The following is a 17332-nucleotide window of genomic DNA, read 5'->3' on the forward strand; positions in this document are numbered from 1 at the left end:
GTGATTTTAGGTTCAGCATTAATCAGAAAGACTAAAAGATAGGAAGCCTTAGGAAAGGACTACAACCACTATGACTGGTGAACAGGGGAGACATGTGGACTACCATCTCTCAGTCCCAGACACTTCTGCCCCCACAATGGAGCCCAGAGGCCCCCAACAACGGCTACTGGCAACTGCCCTGGGCAGGTGTTGTGGACCCAGCTCACCCCTGAGCCCTGGAGAGTTGAGAGGATAGGTGGCACATCCACAGCCCAGGAGTGCTGGGCGTATGGCTTCGGCACCAGCCCAAGCCACAACCATGGCATACTCAGAAGTGAATTGGGAAGAGTCAGAGCAGGAAGCAAGAGGAAGCTGGGAAGTGGAGCATGGGCAAGGTCACCTCTGGCTATTTGAGAAGACACAGCTTTCCCCAGCCTATGATATCCACCATCCACACTGGTCGGCTCAGAAAGGAGACAACGAAGGGAAATGTGATATAGGGTCTATACCAGGGATGGGCAATAATTTTGGAAGAGGAACCACTTCACAAATTTCACAAGTGGCCACAGGCCAACCTGGAAGGGGCAGGGTCTTGAGTGGAAGGGGCGGGGTTGAGAACTACCCTGCTGGGTACACTGACCTTATTTTCTGAACCAGCTGCAGTTAGTAAGAATGGTATAACAGGGCGATTGCTAACAGGAGTGAGTTTTGAGAGAAGGGTTTAGAGGGGGCGCTTAAAGGGTGCTAGTTACTTCTGACCTTCTTTAAATGTAAAACTTTGATAATCTATTTCCCAAACTTTTAAATAAAAACTCCATCTATAATCAAATTTATTCATAGGAGAAAATGTAGACAGAAGCCCAGCAATTCAGTGGGGGCTATCCTGTTCACTGCATTGAGTGTCACATGTATGATTACCTGCCCTGTGGGTGGGTGGCGTATGTGTGCACCCGTTGCAAGGAGCTCCTGGCCCTCGGAGACCAAGTTCGGGCTTTGGAGGCCAGGGTGGCTGAACTGGAGGAGCTAAGGGAAGCCGAGAGATACGTAGATGAGGTTTTCTGGGACACTGTGGTACCGTCCCACCTCCAGTCTGACAGCCCCAGTGCTGTTAAGGAGGATGAAAGGCTCAGGGGAAGAGAGCAGTCAATGGGAGCAGAGGGAAACCATCCCATAGCTGGGACCTTCGTTCCAAAGGATGTTGTGGTATCCTCTCGCACTGAGGATACCTCTGAGGGGGACGGAATGCCAGTTGTTAGGAAGAGGCAGGTGTTAGTAGTGGGTGATTCGATCATTAGAAACATAGATAGTTGTGTTCATAGGCGTGTGCACAGGGTGTGCTGGGTGTGCCTAGGCACACCCTAATGTTTCAAAGGGCCAGCTGGTGGCTGCTGGAGGAGGACAGGGACTTGTGCACTTTAAATTCCACGGCGTCATGCGCCAGCCATCTGTGGGGTCAAGGGAGCGCATACACGGTGTGCTTCAACGCCGCGCAACACGTGAGAGAGCACATATTTAAAAATGGGGGATTTCAATCCCCATATTGACTGGATACATGTCACCTCAGGACGAGATGCAGAGATAAAATTTCTCGATGCCTTAAATGACTGCTTCTTGGAGCAGCTGGTACAGGAACTCACAAGGGGAGAGGCAATTCTCGATTTAGTCCCGAGTAAAACACAGGATCTGGTCCAGGAGGTAACTATTACAGGACCGCTTGGGAATAGTGGCCATAATATAACAACATTTAACATTCTAGTGGTGGGAAGAACACCTCAGCAGTCCAACACTCTGGCATTTAATTTTAAAAAGGGGAATTATGCAAAAATGAGGAGGTTAGTTAAACAGAAATTAAAAGGTACAGTGACTAGAGTAAAATCCCTGCAAGCTGCATGGACTCTTTCCAAAGACACCATAATAGGTGTCTGGGGTGCAGAAGCAGACTGGGAGTAGGGTGTCTGGCCAGGTGCAGGGAGGTCTCTGTGAGACCAGAGACACCGCTGCCCAGCCAAGCGATCCAGGGCTGGTCACAGGCCACCCTGAAGGCCACTGGTGCCACTGCTGCAGCCACGGAGCTGGCTCCAAGGCACCATGGTCACAGGCCACCTGGAAGGCTGGAGGCGCTTTTGCTACAGTCTGAGGCCAGCCTCTGGGGCGAGCGGCCACAGGTTGCCCCAGAGGCACTGCAGACCAGGGCCAGCCCCAGAGGAGACACTGCCACAGCTAAACAGTTTGGGGCAGGCCCCAGAGGCACTGCTACAGCAAACTGGTGCTGTCCCGGAGGCACCACCTGGAGGCAATGGCAGCAGTGTCTCCAGACTCTGGGGCTAGCTCCAGACTGTGTGGCTGTGGGAGTGGCCGCTCCAGGGCCGGCCCTGTTGAAGATCCTCTGTGCTGCCTCCTCTCCAGCTGCAGCATGGAGGATGGAGGGGCAGGGCTGAGCTCCTTCCCCCAGCAAAGCCTGTAATTATGGGGCAGGGCCTGTAATTGCCTTGTGGGCCGGATCAAAGCCCAAGATGGGATGGATCCAGCATGCTGAGAGGCTTTTGCCCACCCCTGGTCTATATAATCAGGAATGATGTAGAGGAACTGAGGAGGGAAGTATTATTTACTCCTTCATATTTCACAGGAACTGGGGCTCATCTCAGGGGATGGGGAGTCAGAGAGAACATGGGGCCTGTCTCCAAAGTCCAACACCAGCTAGCTTTAGTCCAACACAAGTTCATGGGCTGAATATGGGGAAAGGGGACAATTGGCTGGGATTTCATTGCTTGTGAGACACAGGTGCTCAGAATAGTGGCTCTGATGGTCCCTTCTGTCCTTAACTTCTCTAAGTCTGTGAGTCAGACTCTTGTTCCCACCAGCTGCGCCACCAACACATTAGTGATCTCCTGAGGTTAGCTCCCTTGCCCCAAGAGCAGCTCTGGGGTGGCTGAAGCTGGGGTGACTTCATGGTGAACAGAGGCCATCCCTAAATAGACTGCTAAATGCCAGTGAGGGCATTTTAGAGTCTTTTGGTTGGTGGGCAGGGATACCAGGGGGCAGCCGCCCTGAGAAAAGATCCAGAGAAAATAACCCTTCCCAAGGGGGCAGCGGGTGGTTCCATTTAATCAGGAAGACACGATCTTTTTGGTCTTTATGCCCTAGAACAAACAGCAGCAGGCCACCCACCCATTTCACGCACCTCCTGCCCCAGCCAGTTACCTCACCCTCTGACACTGGGGCGTGTGTGGCATTGATCCCATAGACCCCCATAGTCAGGCCAGTCCCAGCCCAGAGGGTTCAATCTCATGGATGATGGGGTTGGACTGTGGCCCTTCCCTCCTTTCCCTCCAGGCTGCACCAAGGGTTACCTGGAATGAAGGAGTCATTGCGGCAGTCGTACAGCATCCCCAGCTGGAAAGGGCGGCCCAGGGCCGGCATCGAAATTGTGCCAACTGGTTCAGCCATGGCTAAAGTCCAAACACTTTCCTCTATGTCAATCTGCAAGAAATTATTCATGTTAAATTGCATAATAGAAATATAAAGTGTGAAGAAACCAGGAGAAGTCACCAAGTCCAGTCCTCTGCACTGAGGCAGAACCTACCACCCCTATACCATCCCTTGACAGGTGTTTGTCTGACCTGTTTTTAAAACATCCAGTCATCGGAATTCCACAACCTCCCCAGGAGCCTATTCCAGAATTTAGCTACCCTTAGAGTTAGAAAGGTTTTCCTAATATCTAACCTAGATCTCCTTTCCTGCAGATTGAGCCCATTGCTTCTTGTCCTACCTTCAGTGGAGACAGAACACCATGGCTTTGTCTGCACTGCAGGGTTTTTATGCAAGCTTTTTGCAGAAGAGTTCTTTTTGTGCAAAAGTGCATCCAGACCTCAAAAGCTCATTGCAAAAGCAATGTGCTTTTGCACAAAAGAGCGTCCACACTGCATGGACATTCTTACACAAGAAAGTTCTGATTGCCATTCACAGAATGGCCATCAGAGCACCTGTGCTTTTTCGGATAGAACTCTTGCGTAAAAAGGAGTTATTCTTTGTAGAAAGAGGTATACCTACACTGCAAAAAAGCCCTCTGTTCTGCCATTCTACTGTAAATTTTCTTGCGCAAAAACATGCTTGAGGTATGGATGCTCTGCGGGTTTTTGCGCAAAATATAGCCCATGTAAATAGTTAATTTAGACAGGAGAAAAATTAGGTGAATATGATACTGGGACACATTAGAATGGATGAGGTAGAGCAGATAAATAAGAAGTTCCTATTTATACCCTCAGAATACAAGAATAAGGGACTATTCAATGAAATTCAAAATAATTAAACTTGATAAAAGGAGATACATTTAAAAACCATACTTAGCATGAGGAATTCACTGTCACCAAACATCACTGAACCATAGAATTGTAGGGCTGGAAGGCATCTTGAAAGGTCATCTAGTCCAGCTACTTGTGCTGAGGCAAGAATAAGCCTCTACAATACATAGACTATCAACTGCTATAGCCAGAGTCTATTTCTGTCTGTCTGTTCTGCAAATTGCCCAGTATGCTTTAGGTGTTGTAAAGAATAAATAACAACTGTAGAGCTTTGCCAGTGACAACTGGCACTACCACAAACTCTGTGGTCACATATTGCAACCCATTTTCAAGCACACAGCCTGCACTGTACCTGGTTCTGCCAGCAGAATCAGAGGACAAATGCCTATTCCTTCTTCAGAGCCTGCAGATCCCTCTGATATCTTCGCTTTCTGCCAGGCTTCTGTGGATTTCATGGAAATACTCTGACTTATATGATTTGATATTATTTACAAACCAGTTTCAGGTTGACTGTATCATACAAACTTCCTCCTATTGTGGTTTCAGTGTGTGCCAAATCAAAATCTTGTGACTTGGCACATATCGGATGGAACCAAACAAACACCATTTATGAGAAAACAGTTTGGAGTTGGGTGTACAGGAATAGTTTCTCCACTGAAGCTGTTTATAATTAAATACATTCAATTTAAGCAGATCCAATCAGTTACCTATATCTTGGCTATCATAGAATCATAGAATCATAGAATAATAGGACTGGAAGGGACCTCGAGAGGTCATCGAGTCCAGCCCCCCGCCCTCAAGGCAGGACCAAGCTCCGTCTACACCATCCCTGACAGATGTCTATCTAACCTGTTCTTAAATATCTCCAGAGAGGGAGATTCCACCACCTCCCTTGGCAACTTATTCCAGTGTTTGACCACCCTGACAGTTAGGAATTTTTTCCTAATGTCCAATCTAAACCTCCCCTGCTGCACTTTAAGCCCATTACTCCTTGTCCTGTCCTCAGAAACCAAGAGGAACAAATTTTCTCCTTCCTCCTTGTGACACCCTTTTAGATATTTGAAAACCGCTATCATGTCCCCCCTTAATCTTCTTTTTTCTAAACTAAACAAGCCCAGTTCATGAAGCCTGGCTTCATAGGTCATGTTCTCTAAACCTTTAATCATTCTTGTCGCTCTTCTCTGTACCCTTTCCAATTTCTCCACATCTTTCTTGAAATGTGGCGCCCAGAACTGGACACAGTACTCCAGTTGAGGCCTAACTAGTGCAGAGTAGAGCGGCAGAATGACTTCACGAGTTTTGCTTACAACACACCTGTTGATACAACCTAGAATCATATTTGCTTTTTTTGCAACAGCATCACACTGTTGACTCATATTCAACTTGTGGTCCACTATGACCCCTAGATCCCTTTCCGCCATGCTCCTTCCTAGACAGTCGCTTCCCATCTTGTATGTATGGAACTGATTGTTCCTTCCTAAGTGGAGCACTTTGCATTTCTCTTTATTAAACCTCATCCTGTTTACCTCTGACCATTTCTCTAACTTGCTAAGGTCATTTTGAATTATGTCCCTATCCTCCAAAGAAGTCGCAACCCCAACCAGTTTGGTATCATCTGCAAACTTAATAAGCGTACTCTCTATCCCAATATCTACATCATTGATGAAGATATTGAACAGTACGGGTCCCAAAACAGACCCTTGAGGAACTCCACTTGTTATCCCTTTCCAGCAGGATTTAGAACCGTTAACAACAACTCTCTGACTACGGTTATCCAGCCAATTATGCACCCACCTTATCGTGGCCCTATCTAAGTTATATTTGCCTAGTTTATCAATAAGAATATCATGCGAGACCGTATCAAATGCCTTACTAAAGTCTAGGTATATGACATCCACCGCTTCTCCCTTATCCACAAGGCTCGTTATCTTATCAAAGAAAGCTATCAGATTAGTTTGGCATGACTTGTTCTTCACAAACCCATGCTGGCTATTCCCTATCACTTTATTACCTTCCAAGTGTTTGCATATGATTTCCTTAATTACCTGCTCCATTATCTTCCCTGGGACAGACGTTAAACTGACCGGTCTGTAGTTTCCTGGGTTGTTCTTATTCCCCTTTTTATAGACGGGCACAATATTTGCCCTTTTCCAGTCTTCTGGAATCTCCCCTGTCTGCCATGATTTTTCAAAGATCATAGCTAAAGGCTCAGATACCTCCTCTATCAGCTCCTTGAGTATCCTGGGATGCATTTCATCAGGACCTGGTGACTTGCTGACATCTAACTTTCCTAAGTGATTTTTAACTTGTTCTTTGTGTATCCTATCTTCTAAACTTACCCTCTCTCTGCTTGTATTCACTACGTTAGGCACACCTCCAGACTTCTCGGTGAAGACCGAAACAAAGAAGCCATTGAGCATCTCCACCATTTCCAAATTCCCTGTTACTGCTTCTCCCTCCTCACTGAGCAGTGGGCCTACCCTGTCCTTGGTCTTCCTCTTGCTTTTAATGTATTTATAAAAGGTCTTCTTGTTTCCCTTTATGCCTGTAGCTAGTTTGATCTCATTTTGTGCCTTTGCCTTTCTAATCTTGCCCCTGCATTCCCGTGTTGCTTGCCTATATTCATCCTTTGTTAGTTGTCCTAGTTTCCATTTTTTATAGGACTCCTTTTTTATTTTGAGATCATGCAAGATCTCCTTGTTAAGCCAAGCTGGTCTTTTGCCATATTTTCTATCTTTCCTACATAGCGGAATTGTTTGCTTTTGGGCCCTTAACAACGTCCCTTTGAAATACTTCCAACTCTCCTCAGTTGTTTTTCCCTTCAGTCTTGCTTCCCATGGGACCTTACCTACAAGTTCTCTGAGCTTATCAAAATCTGCCTTCCTGAAATCCATTACCTCAATTGTGCTGGTCTCCCTTCTACCTTTCCTTAAGATCATGAACTCTATTATGTTGGCTATGTTGGGAAAGAAGTGTAAGCAAAGATTGTAAAGCTTAGAGGGACCATCACATCATTTAGTCAGACTTCCTGCATATCACAGACCAAGAACTTCACCTAGCTACCCATTTTGACCCCAATAACTAAAAAACCCCCAATTTGGATTTGAAGGCATGAAGAGATAGAGAATTCACCAGTGCTCTTATAAGTCTGTTCCAATAGCAAATCATCCTCATTTTTAAAATGAGTAAGGGTATGTCTACACATGTAGCCTATTTTGGAATAGGGCTGCAAATGCAGGCATTTGGAATTGCAAATCAAGCGTGGGATTTAAATATCCTGCATTTGATTTGCATCTTCCTGGCCTGGCGCCATTTTTTGAAATTTACAAGCCCGGACTAACTGCCTGCATCTACATGCGGCAGGGAAACAGGCGTTCGAAATAAAGCCCTATTTCAAACTACCTGTTAAACCTCATTGCAGGAGGAATAACAGGTAGTTTGAAATAGGGCTTTATTTCGAACGCCCGTTTCACTGCCGCGTGTAGACGCGGGCAGGTATTCTGGGCTTGTAAATTTCAAAAAATGGCTTCCGGCCGGGAAGATGCAAATCAAGCACAGAATATTTAAATCCCACGCTTGATTTGCAATTCCGAATGCCTACATTTGCAGCCTTATTCTGAAATAGGCTGCATGTGTAGACATACCCTACCTTATTTCCAATTTGAACTTGTCTGGTTTTAACATTCACCCATTGGTTCATGTTCTACCTTTCTCTGCTACATAAAAGAGAGCTCTTTAGTACCTGGTACCTTTCTCCTTATGACGATTCTTATATGGTTTGCTCCAATCACCTCTCAATCTTTTTGATAAGCTAAACAAAGTATGCTATTTCAGGCCTTGTCTACACTGCCAAGTTTCTTCAGAGAAAGACAACTTGTGTAAGGTGTACACACTTGTGATGTTATTGGGTTGTGATATGCCTTATGTATAGCTTCTTGCTAGCCAGTATGGTGAATAGCTCGTTGTGACTGCTTTGGTGTGCCTTATAGTGGAGTTGTTACTAACCCTGGGTATGTCTACACTACCCCGCTAGTTCGAACTAGGAGGGTAATGTAGGCATACCGCACTTGCAAATGAAGCCCGGGATTTGAATTTCCCGGGCTTCATTTGCATAAGCGGGGAGCCGCCATTTTTAAAACCCCGCTGGTTCGAACCCCGTGCAGCGCGGCAACACGGGGCTCGAACTAGGTAGTTCGGACTAGGATTCCTATTCCGAACTACCGGTACACCTCGTGGAACAAGTAGTAGTCCGAACTACCTCGTGGAACAAGTAGTAGTCCGAACTACCTAGTTCGAGCCCCGTGTAGCCGCGCTGCACGGGGTTTGAACCAGCGGGGTTTTAAAAATGGCGGCTCCCCGCTTATGCAAATGAAGCCCGGGAAATTCAAATCCCGGGCTTCATTTGCAAGTGCGGAATGCCTACATTACCCTCCTAGTTCGAACTAGCGGGGTAGTGTAGACATACCCTTAGAGGAACTTCTGACAGTGGCAAACCACTGCAGACAGTGCATAAAAGCTAAGCAGGACAAAGAACTTAAGCTTATGGTTCTGCAATCACTACCTAATAAAACAGGCAGGGGTCGGGGGCATCCCATAGAACGACAGTCATGGGGCTCACCCTGGTCTGGAAATTCTGCCGGCCGTGGTAACCCCAGGACAGTGATAAATGAAAACACTTGTCACTATTGCAAACAGCCAGGACACTGGAAAAGTCAGTGCCCGAACCGCCCCAGGCAGCCAGAGCCTGTAGCTTTCAGACCCCCGCAGGGTCAGTTTACTTTAGCAACGGCTGAGAGTCAATAGGGGTGCCCAGAGGAGGATTGCAACTTCACCCTTTTATCTCCGCTTATTCCCCTAAACTCTGATGGCACCCTCACTTGCCAGGTTGCTGGACAAAACACCCAAGTTTTAGTGGACACAGGTGCTAGCAGGTCCACCCTCCAAGCGTCGTCTTTTCCTATTCCCATTTCTAACCAGGTTGTTAATGCAGTTGGTATTTCTAATCAAGTTGTGCCTCACCCTGTTTCTAAACCTGTCCCTCTTGTACTAGGACCCATTTCTGAGCATCATTCCTTTCTTCTAAGTCCTACTTCCCCTGTGAATCTATTAGGAAGAGATTTATTGTGCAGATTGTGTTGTACTATTTTCTGTACTCCTGATGGGGTTTATCTTGAAGTGCCTGCATAGACCCGACAGGAGGTGGAGGACCTACTGTAGAGTCCTGACACCGTCCTATTTCCCTTAATTTCTGATTCAGACACTGATCTTTTGTCCCAGGTCCCCAACTGTTTGTGGGCCACCACCCCAAATGAAGTGGGCAGGATATCAGTGGATCCCGTTTACATTTCTGTTGACAAAACTAAGCGTCTGCCCCGTATTACTCAATACCCACTGAATCCTGCAGCTGAGGCAGGGATTCAGCCTGTTATTTCTGACCTCTTGGCACAAGGTGTTCTTATTCGCTGTACAAGTGAATGTAACACTCCTATACTGCCTATAAAGAAACCAGGAAGGGACACCTATCGTTTCGTCCAGGACCTTCGAGCTATTAACGCTATTGTCATTTCTCAGTTTCCTGTTGTGCCTAACCCGACCACTATTCTCTCCTCTATCCCACCTGATTCCACCCATTTTACTGTCATTGATCTCTCCTCCGCCTTTTTCAGTGTTCCCCTCCACCCTGATTGCCAATATCTTACTGCTTTTACTTATAAAGGACAGCAATACTGCTGGACCGTTCTGCCACAAGGGTTTAGAGATTCTCCCACCTACTTTTCACAAATTCTATGGCAGGATCTCTCTGACATTACATTCCCTTCTGGCTCTACTCTTATTCAATATGTAGACGATTTGCTTCTTTGTAGCGCTTCCCTTGAGACCTGCAGATCAGATTCTGTTGTACTTCTCACGCCTCTAGCTAATAAGGGTCATAAAGTGTCTAAACAAAAACTTCAGCTCTGCAAGCCCACAGTTCGGTATTTAGGCCATGACCTCTTGGCAGGGAGCCATCACCTCTCTGCTGATAGAATCCAGGCAATCCTTTCTGCCCCTAAACCCACTACCCCCTCCCAAGTCCGCTCTTTCCTCGGTATGGCTGGCTACTGCAGACAATGGATTCCTAACTTTTCTCAGCTAGCCAAACCACTCCAGGAGCTCACCCGTAATGCGACCCCTTCCCCTATACCATGGGGAGCTCAGCAAGACACTGCATTCTTGTCTCTGAAACAAGCACTAGCTTCTGCTCCAGCTCTGGGCTTACCCGATTACTCCCGTCATTTCACTTTGTTTTGTCATGAAAAAGAGGGATGTGCTTTGGGTGTACTGGTGCAGAACCATGGTGATAAATATCGCCTTCTTGCTTATTACAGCACTTATCTTGACCCCATTGCGGCCTCATTTCCACCATGCTTCCGTGCCATTGCGGCGGCAGCACGGATTTTAGAGCAAGCAGAACCTTTGGTTTTACAATCTCCTTTAACACTGGCTGTCCCTCATTCAGTGTCAGCATTACTTTTAAAAGGGAAAACCCAGCACCTTTCTAATGCCCGTCTTGTTAAATATGAACGGTTTCTCTTTGCTTCTCCCAATGTCTCTGTAATCTGCTGTGACACTTTAAATCCCGCTACACTGCTCCCTGCACCCCACGAGGGGGAGCCTCATGACTGTTTGCAGGTTGTGCAAGCCGTCACCTCTCCCAGACCAGACCTGTCCGAAATGCCTTTGGATAACCCTGATTTCATACTGTATACAGACGGTTCTTGCTTTTACATTTCTAGTGGAGTTTTAGTAGCAGGCTATGAAGTTTGTACTGTCTGGGATGTCATAGAATCTGCCCCTCTGCCTGCTGTTTCTTCTGCACAGGTAGCGGAATTAATGGCTCTCACAAGGGCTTGTCATATTGCTGCTGGAGCATCTGCTACTATCTACACTGACTCCTGGTGAGCTTACCCACTTTACTGGACAAATTGTTCAAAAACTGGCAAAGTACTACTCTATCAGACAAGCACTGCACTGCTCGCGACACCCGGAGAGCACAGGAGAAGTAGAGAGACGTAACGGGATTTTAAAGAACAATCTTGCTAAGATATGTGAAGACTCTGGCTTAACATGGGTAGAAGCTCTCCCGATTGCCCTAATGAGCATGAGAGCCACTCCTAATCGGAAAACTGGACTCAGTCCACATGAGATTGCATGTGGCCAACCTATGAGACTGTTAAGCAGCCCAGACATTAACCTGATTGATGCCACACTCGTTAAAGGAAGCATAGTAAAGTATTGTCAGGAACTTATGAGGTGTGTACAGTCCTATCATTCACAGGTTAAGGACGCCTTCCAGGAGGCCCCGACTGAGCCGTGCCATAAACTACAACCAGGAGACTGGGTTTGCGTGAAAGTTCACCAGTGAAAAATTGCCCTGGAACCCAGGTGGAAGGGTCCCTACCAAGTCCTTCTGACCACCCATACTGCTGTAAAGTGCGAAGGATTGCCCACCTGGATTCACGCATCCCACTGCAAACCGGTTCCAGCCCCTACAGAAGTCGGCCATAACAAGGAGCACCTCAGACCTGGTACCGGAGACCCAGGTCCAGAAGCAGACGGGGATCACCGCAGACCTGGTACCAGAAACCCAGGTCCAGAAGTAGACGAGGATCAGCGCAGGCTTGGTACCGGCAATCCAGGCCCCGAAGCAAACGATCCTGAAAGACCAAGGCCAAGGTACCAGCTGCGGCCCAGAAGGACCTGCCAGCGATAGGTGAAGAAATCTACGAAGTCCTGAAGAACAGCCAGCATGAGGCTGGACAAACAATTCATGTTGAGCTTATGCTTAGTCTTGTTTTTAATACCTAGTAGTTATAACCTATATGGTTCAAATGTGTTTATGCTTTTAATGAACCAAGTTTCCCAAGAATTTAATTCCACAGGTTGCTGGATATGTGCTCACAGTCCTGTACATTCAGAAGGAGGCATCCCAATGATTCCAGTCCCACTGAACAACACTCAAATGAATGGCCCATTGTTTAGTGATCTAAAGCCAAATGATACCTGGCAGGATAAAGGGTTTACTAGCCCAGGGTACATCCGCCTAGCTCTGACACCAGTTGGAGAATACTGCTGGACATGTAATGGTTCAGGGGCCCGAGTGGGAAAAAGCAGGTGTGAGGTAAACATTGTCCTGAATGGGGTATGGAACAGAAACAACACCTGGGAAAATAACAAAGGCCCTTATGACTTTGGAATCAATGGGTACTATTTGCAATGGATGATGAAGCCCCACTGCCAAAAGACCTTAACAGCAAAGGTTGGCCATTACTTTATATGTGATCGCTGAGCATACAAAACACTGCCCAAGGGCTGGAGTGGAACCTGCTACATTGGAGCAGCCTTCTCAGCCATTCGAATCACTAACCATCTCCCTGGTAGTAGAATCCGAAACTACCAAGAGATAACAGAAACACAGCGGTTTTGGGGAATTATGTTCCCAGGATTGGGTGTGGCCTATGCAGTAAGAGAAATTCGGAGGCTGGAAGTAGCTTTCGAGAAAGTAGCTAATGCCATAACCAAAGCTCTCCGTGCCATTAATAAGGAACTAGGAGAAGTAAGACAAACGGTTCTCCAGAACCGGATGGCCCTAGACTATGTCCTAGCTAGTAAGGGCGGGGTTTGTGCCTTAGTGGGAAAGGAATACTGTGTGTATATCACTGACACCAGCAAGGAAGTGGAGGAAGATGCCTTAGAGATTGAAAGAACTGTGGAATGCCTAAGGCAGGGGGAAGACTGGACCCTCTGGGATTGGTTAGGAGGCTGGTTTGGACATGTGGGAACTTGGATTTTGCAAGGTGCAGTTTTAGTATTAGCTATATTCTTTTGTGCTTATTTTTGTTTCTTGTTAATCAAATGCTGTATTTCTTGTATTCTGGAGAACAAGAGACAGACCCTTACTAAAGGGAATGTGAAAGTAATGATGTTAAAATATGATGAGCAGAGAAAGGAACAAGAAATGTATATAAATACTTTAATGGAAATGGAGATGTAAAATGGTTTCATGGTTAGCCTTTAAAAGGCTAAAAGGGGGGAGTTGTAGAAGCTGCAGAAACCATTTTATGTTTAGCTAGAAGCCATCTTTTATAGTAGAAACCATTTCAGCTTTTTGCCTTTGCACGTAGACCAGAGTGAACTTTCTATCACCCCATGCGCCAGGCCAAGACAGATGTGCTATCGGAATGTGTTAATTGGGTTGGTTCAGAGAGGAGAGGTACTCCCTCGTACCTGTCCGCCATCTTGTTGATAAGGCTTTGTTTTTCCTAGTTTAATTGATTATTTCTGTAATTGGATGCCCTGACGTCAGACTGTTTGGTTAAGGGTATAAAGATACTAGGATTGATTGTATTAGCAGCCTTACTGGGCCCGACTTTGCTGGGACCACGTTTGGCTCACTTTGCTTTTATTGGCCAATAAAACTGTCTGTTTAGCCGCATAAACTGAGTGAAGTCTTTGCTTCGACAATCTGTTCCACACTAAAGTTTGCAGGAACTGATGTGTTACTCCCATTCCCTGCTCTTAACAGCCCTACCCCCCCCCCCCCCAAAAAAACCAAATAAAAAAACAAACCATTTTGTGCAAATGGAAGTCATTCACAGGAAAAACTTTTCTCACTTAAATTGTTTCACTATAAGTCCAAGTTTTTTGGAACATTTCTTGGACTTACAGCAAGGACAACCTGTACGAAGAAGGGAGCAAAAAAAAAAAAAGCCATAAGAAAAACACTGAACTCTGCCAGCTGAAGATTACAGAATTGGAAACCCAAAAATGCAAACATACTTGTCCTCGAACCAGATAAGGAGATGAAGGATAAACAGTTATGGAGAAAAACAACCATTTTGTGATTAACAGGCCAAACATAACACAGCAAGATCCATAGACTTGCATTGAGACTGACCATTACAAAAGATTAGCAAGAACTGAGAAGCTTTGTGTTCACTCTGCAAAAACAATGGTGCATCGGATCATGACTCTCCACTATACTCAATGTAACTGGTCATTAGATTGACTTGAGCTATGATAAGGACTGGTAATTAGAACATCAGCAGCAGGACATGTGTGTGGTATGAGTGCATGCATATACTGATATCTATTCTGTGTCTTCAATAAATGTGGCACATTTTCTTGTCTTCTAGAAAAAGATTCCATGTGCTTTGGAGAAACATAACACCTTGTCATTCTGCTTCTAACAGGGTGAACATGGTTCTCCTGGTTCTGCCCTTAGAAGAAAAGATTAAATCACAGAGAATTGCTTTCCTGGGATTCAGCTTCAATTACAGTCTACTGAGGTGAGGGAGAACACATGGGCTTAGTACAGAGTTCACAAACCAGAATAAAAAAAATAACCTGATCACATCTAACTATACATCCCCTTCTAATCACATTTGTTATTCTAAGGTTCCATCAGCTGTAGACATGAATATTGTTGCTGAACATTCCATGTCTGGCTCCTAAGGTTTACTTCATCTCTATCCAGCCTTTCCTTTCAAAACTACACAAAGAACTGCAGCCGGCACATCACTGCTTTCAATTCAAATCTCATGTTTTCTCTCCTGGCTCCTGACAACACTTCCTAGCTATCCACTGTTCTGGGTTTAATTCTTTCATTACAGAATGGTAGGATGTTTAGAAAAAAGTGTCAAGTATCAGAGGGGTAGCCGTGTTAGTCCGGATCTGCAAAAGCGACGAGGAGTTCTATGGCACCTTATAGACTAACAGATTTATTGGAGCATAAGCGTCTGTGGGCAAAGACCCACTTCGTCAGATGCATGTGAAAAGTGTGGTATCCCTTCCATCCATCACATCCGCTCATCCCATTACTTGGCATACAAGTATGCCCATTCCCAGTGATGGGCACAAATCTGATCTGTCATGCCTCTTATTCCCCGCATAAAACTGATAACTCTTCTCTGGGACTCTTGTACTGGCCTCTGGTGTCATTTTGAGCTTGGCTATAAGTCCCTCCCGTATCAGCCTGGCCCATCGAGGGTTCACGTCCCTGACACAGTGCTGCTCAGCAGACATTCCAGGGTGGGACAAGGGCAGATGGATGATACCTTTGTGGGTTGCAACTTCTCTGGAAGGAACACTTCTCACACTTCCAAAAGGAACCCCATTATAGTGCCATGATCCAAGTACAGAGGCAGGTACAGAACACAAATGACCTGGGTAGAGGATTGGTGCTCTAACCTGAGGACCTGGGCAGATCAATAAAGCTGTTGTAGTGCAATAACTTCTGAAATATTTGTATGCATAAATGGAAATACACTTATCTCCTAGAACTGGAAGGGATCTTTAAAGGTCATCAAAGTCCAGTCCTCTGTCTTCAAAGCAGGAACAGGTACCATCTCTGACAGATTTGTCCCAGATCCCTAAATGGCCTCCTCAAGGATTGAGCTCACAATGCTGGATTTAGCAGGCCAGGGCTCAAACCACTGAGCTATTGCTGTAAACTAGCCACTAGTGCCATTGAAGAGGTGGTCTCTCTGGCAGCCCATGCTACACATTTCATGAGGGTCTGTAGCCAGACAGGAACCCCCCTGTAACATCCATTTTTGCTTTCCTGGAGCATGCAGGGCACACAGAGCAGTAAGCCTTGGAGCAGAAGGCCCGGATATGCAGGCTGCTGCTGTGACTATGAATGGCTGTAAACAGAGATATGCCAATTGCTGACCAAGAGGCTGCTGAGGAGTGCCCTTGACTGAATCCCATATTGATATGAACACACAGCCGTCCGCGGGGGGAGGAATCTCTCGCCCAGTGAAAAAAAAAATGTCTAGTACTCACAATTTAGTTATCTCTCTTGGAAGTGTAAATTAACTTGAAACTTGCTTGTAAGAACTGGCGTCATAAAGACAAACTAGTACAATTCGGCATCTTAGATAAGAAAGAGGAATATGGGCCCCTATAGGTATAAAGATGGGTCCAGCAGCACATTTACTCTGAGTGTCAATCTACCATCTACCTGCTGGTCGGGTTAGGTGTTTGATCTCCCGAGGTTCCAAGGGGACGCCCAGCTCGTATTCGTCTTTCCTAGGAATTGAGGGACCGGCCCTGGCTTGACCCACTGGAGTTGAGAGGCACAGAAAGGGGTAAAACTTGTACCTGGATGTGGTCCTTTGTCTTAAGTGTACACATAGACTTAGAGCTCTTTAAAGATTAAGCTGTCACTTGGTACCATTATTTCTATTTTCTATCTTTATTTTCTTTGTAACCATTTTAAGATCTATATTTGCTAGCAGTTAAGAAATAGAGCAATAGCCATTGTAACCATATGATTTATAAGCTTCTTTAATAAACCTGTAACTGTTTAAGCTTTAACCTGACTCCTTTAGCTGCTGTAACAGAACCAAGCACAATTTAAAAGAACTTCAGCCGGTCATAAGGGACAGGTATAGGGAGAGCTTGGGCATTTTGGATCGTGTCACTCCCAGGTGACAGATCCGTTGGGGAATCTCTCAGTCTTCCCTAGACTGCCTTCTGTGAAGGGATCTTGTATCTTAGCAGCTGAAATCTGAGATGTAATAAGCTCTTCCTATAAACTTCTGGGGCATCTGTCAGCCTGTTGGCTGCCCGGTAAAGTCACGGACATTAAACCTTTTCTCAGTAACACACACACACACACACACACACACACACACACACACACACACACACACACACTAACCTGACCATCAGCTGACCGGGTCAGAGCTTTCCCTGCTGCTTCATCAGTAAAGTTACTAGGCTCTGATAATCAAGAGGGCTATGTCTACATTGGCAAGATTTTGTGAAAATACTTTTAATGCAAGAGTTTTTGCATTAAAGTATTTGTGCAAGACAGCGTCTACACTGGCATGTGCCTTTGTGCAAGAGATGTGCTTTTGCGCAAAAGCATCAGTGCCACTGTAGACGCTCTCTTGCGCAAGAAAACTCCGATGGCCATTTTAGCCATTGGGCTTTCTTGTGCAAGAAATTCATGTTACCTGTCTACACTGGCCTCTTGCGCAAGAACAGTTGTGCAAGAGGGCTTA

At 45.9% G+C, this 17332-nt stretch overlaps 1 protein-coding gene across 1 annotated transcript in view; it reads right to left on the minus strand.

Annotated features, from left to right (window-relative positions):
• LOC142827406 (uncharacterized) overlaps window positions 1–17332 on the minus strand; it is a 42825-nt gene that overhangs the window by 15079 nt on the left and 10414 nt on the right. The window contains exon 2 of the mRNA XM_075922897.1: window positions 3330–3459. Within this exon, the coding sequence (XP_075779012.1) occupies window positions 3330–3426 (97 nt within the window). The 5' untranslated portion in view covers window positions 3427–3459. The remainder of the gene's footprint in view (window positions 1–3329; window positions 3460–17332) is intronic.

The sequence above is a fragment of the Pelodiscus sinensis genome, chromosome 2, assembly GCF_049634645.1.
Source record: "Pelodiscus sinensis isolate JC-2024 chromosome 2, ASM4963464v1, whole genome shotgun sequence".
Taxonomy (NCBI): Eukaryota; Metazoa; Chordata; order Testudines; family Trionychidae; genus Pelodiscus; species Pelodiscus sinensis.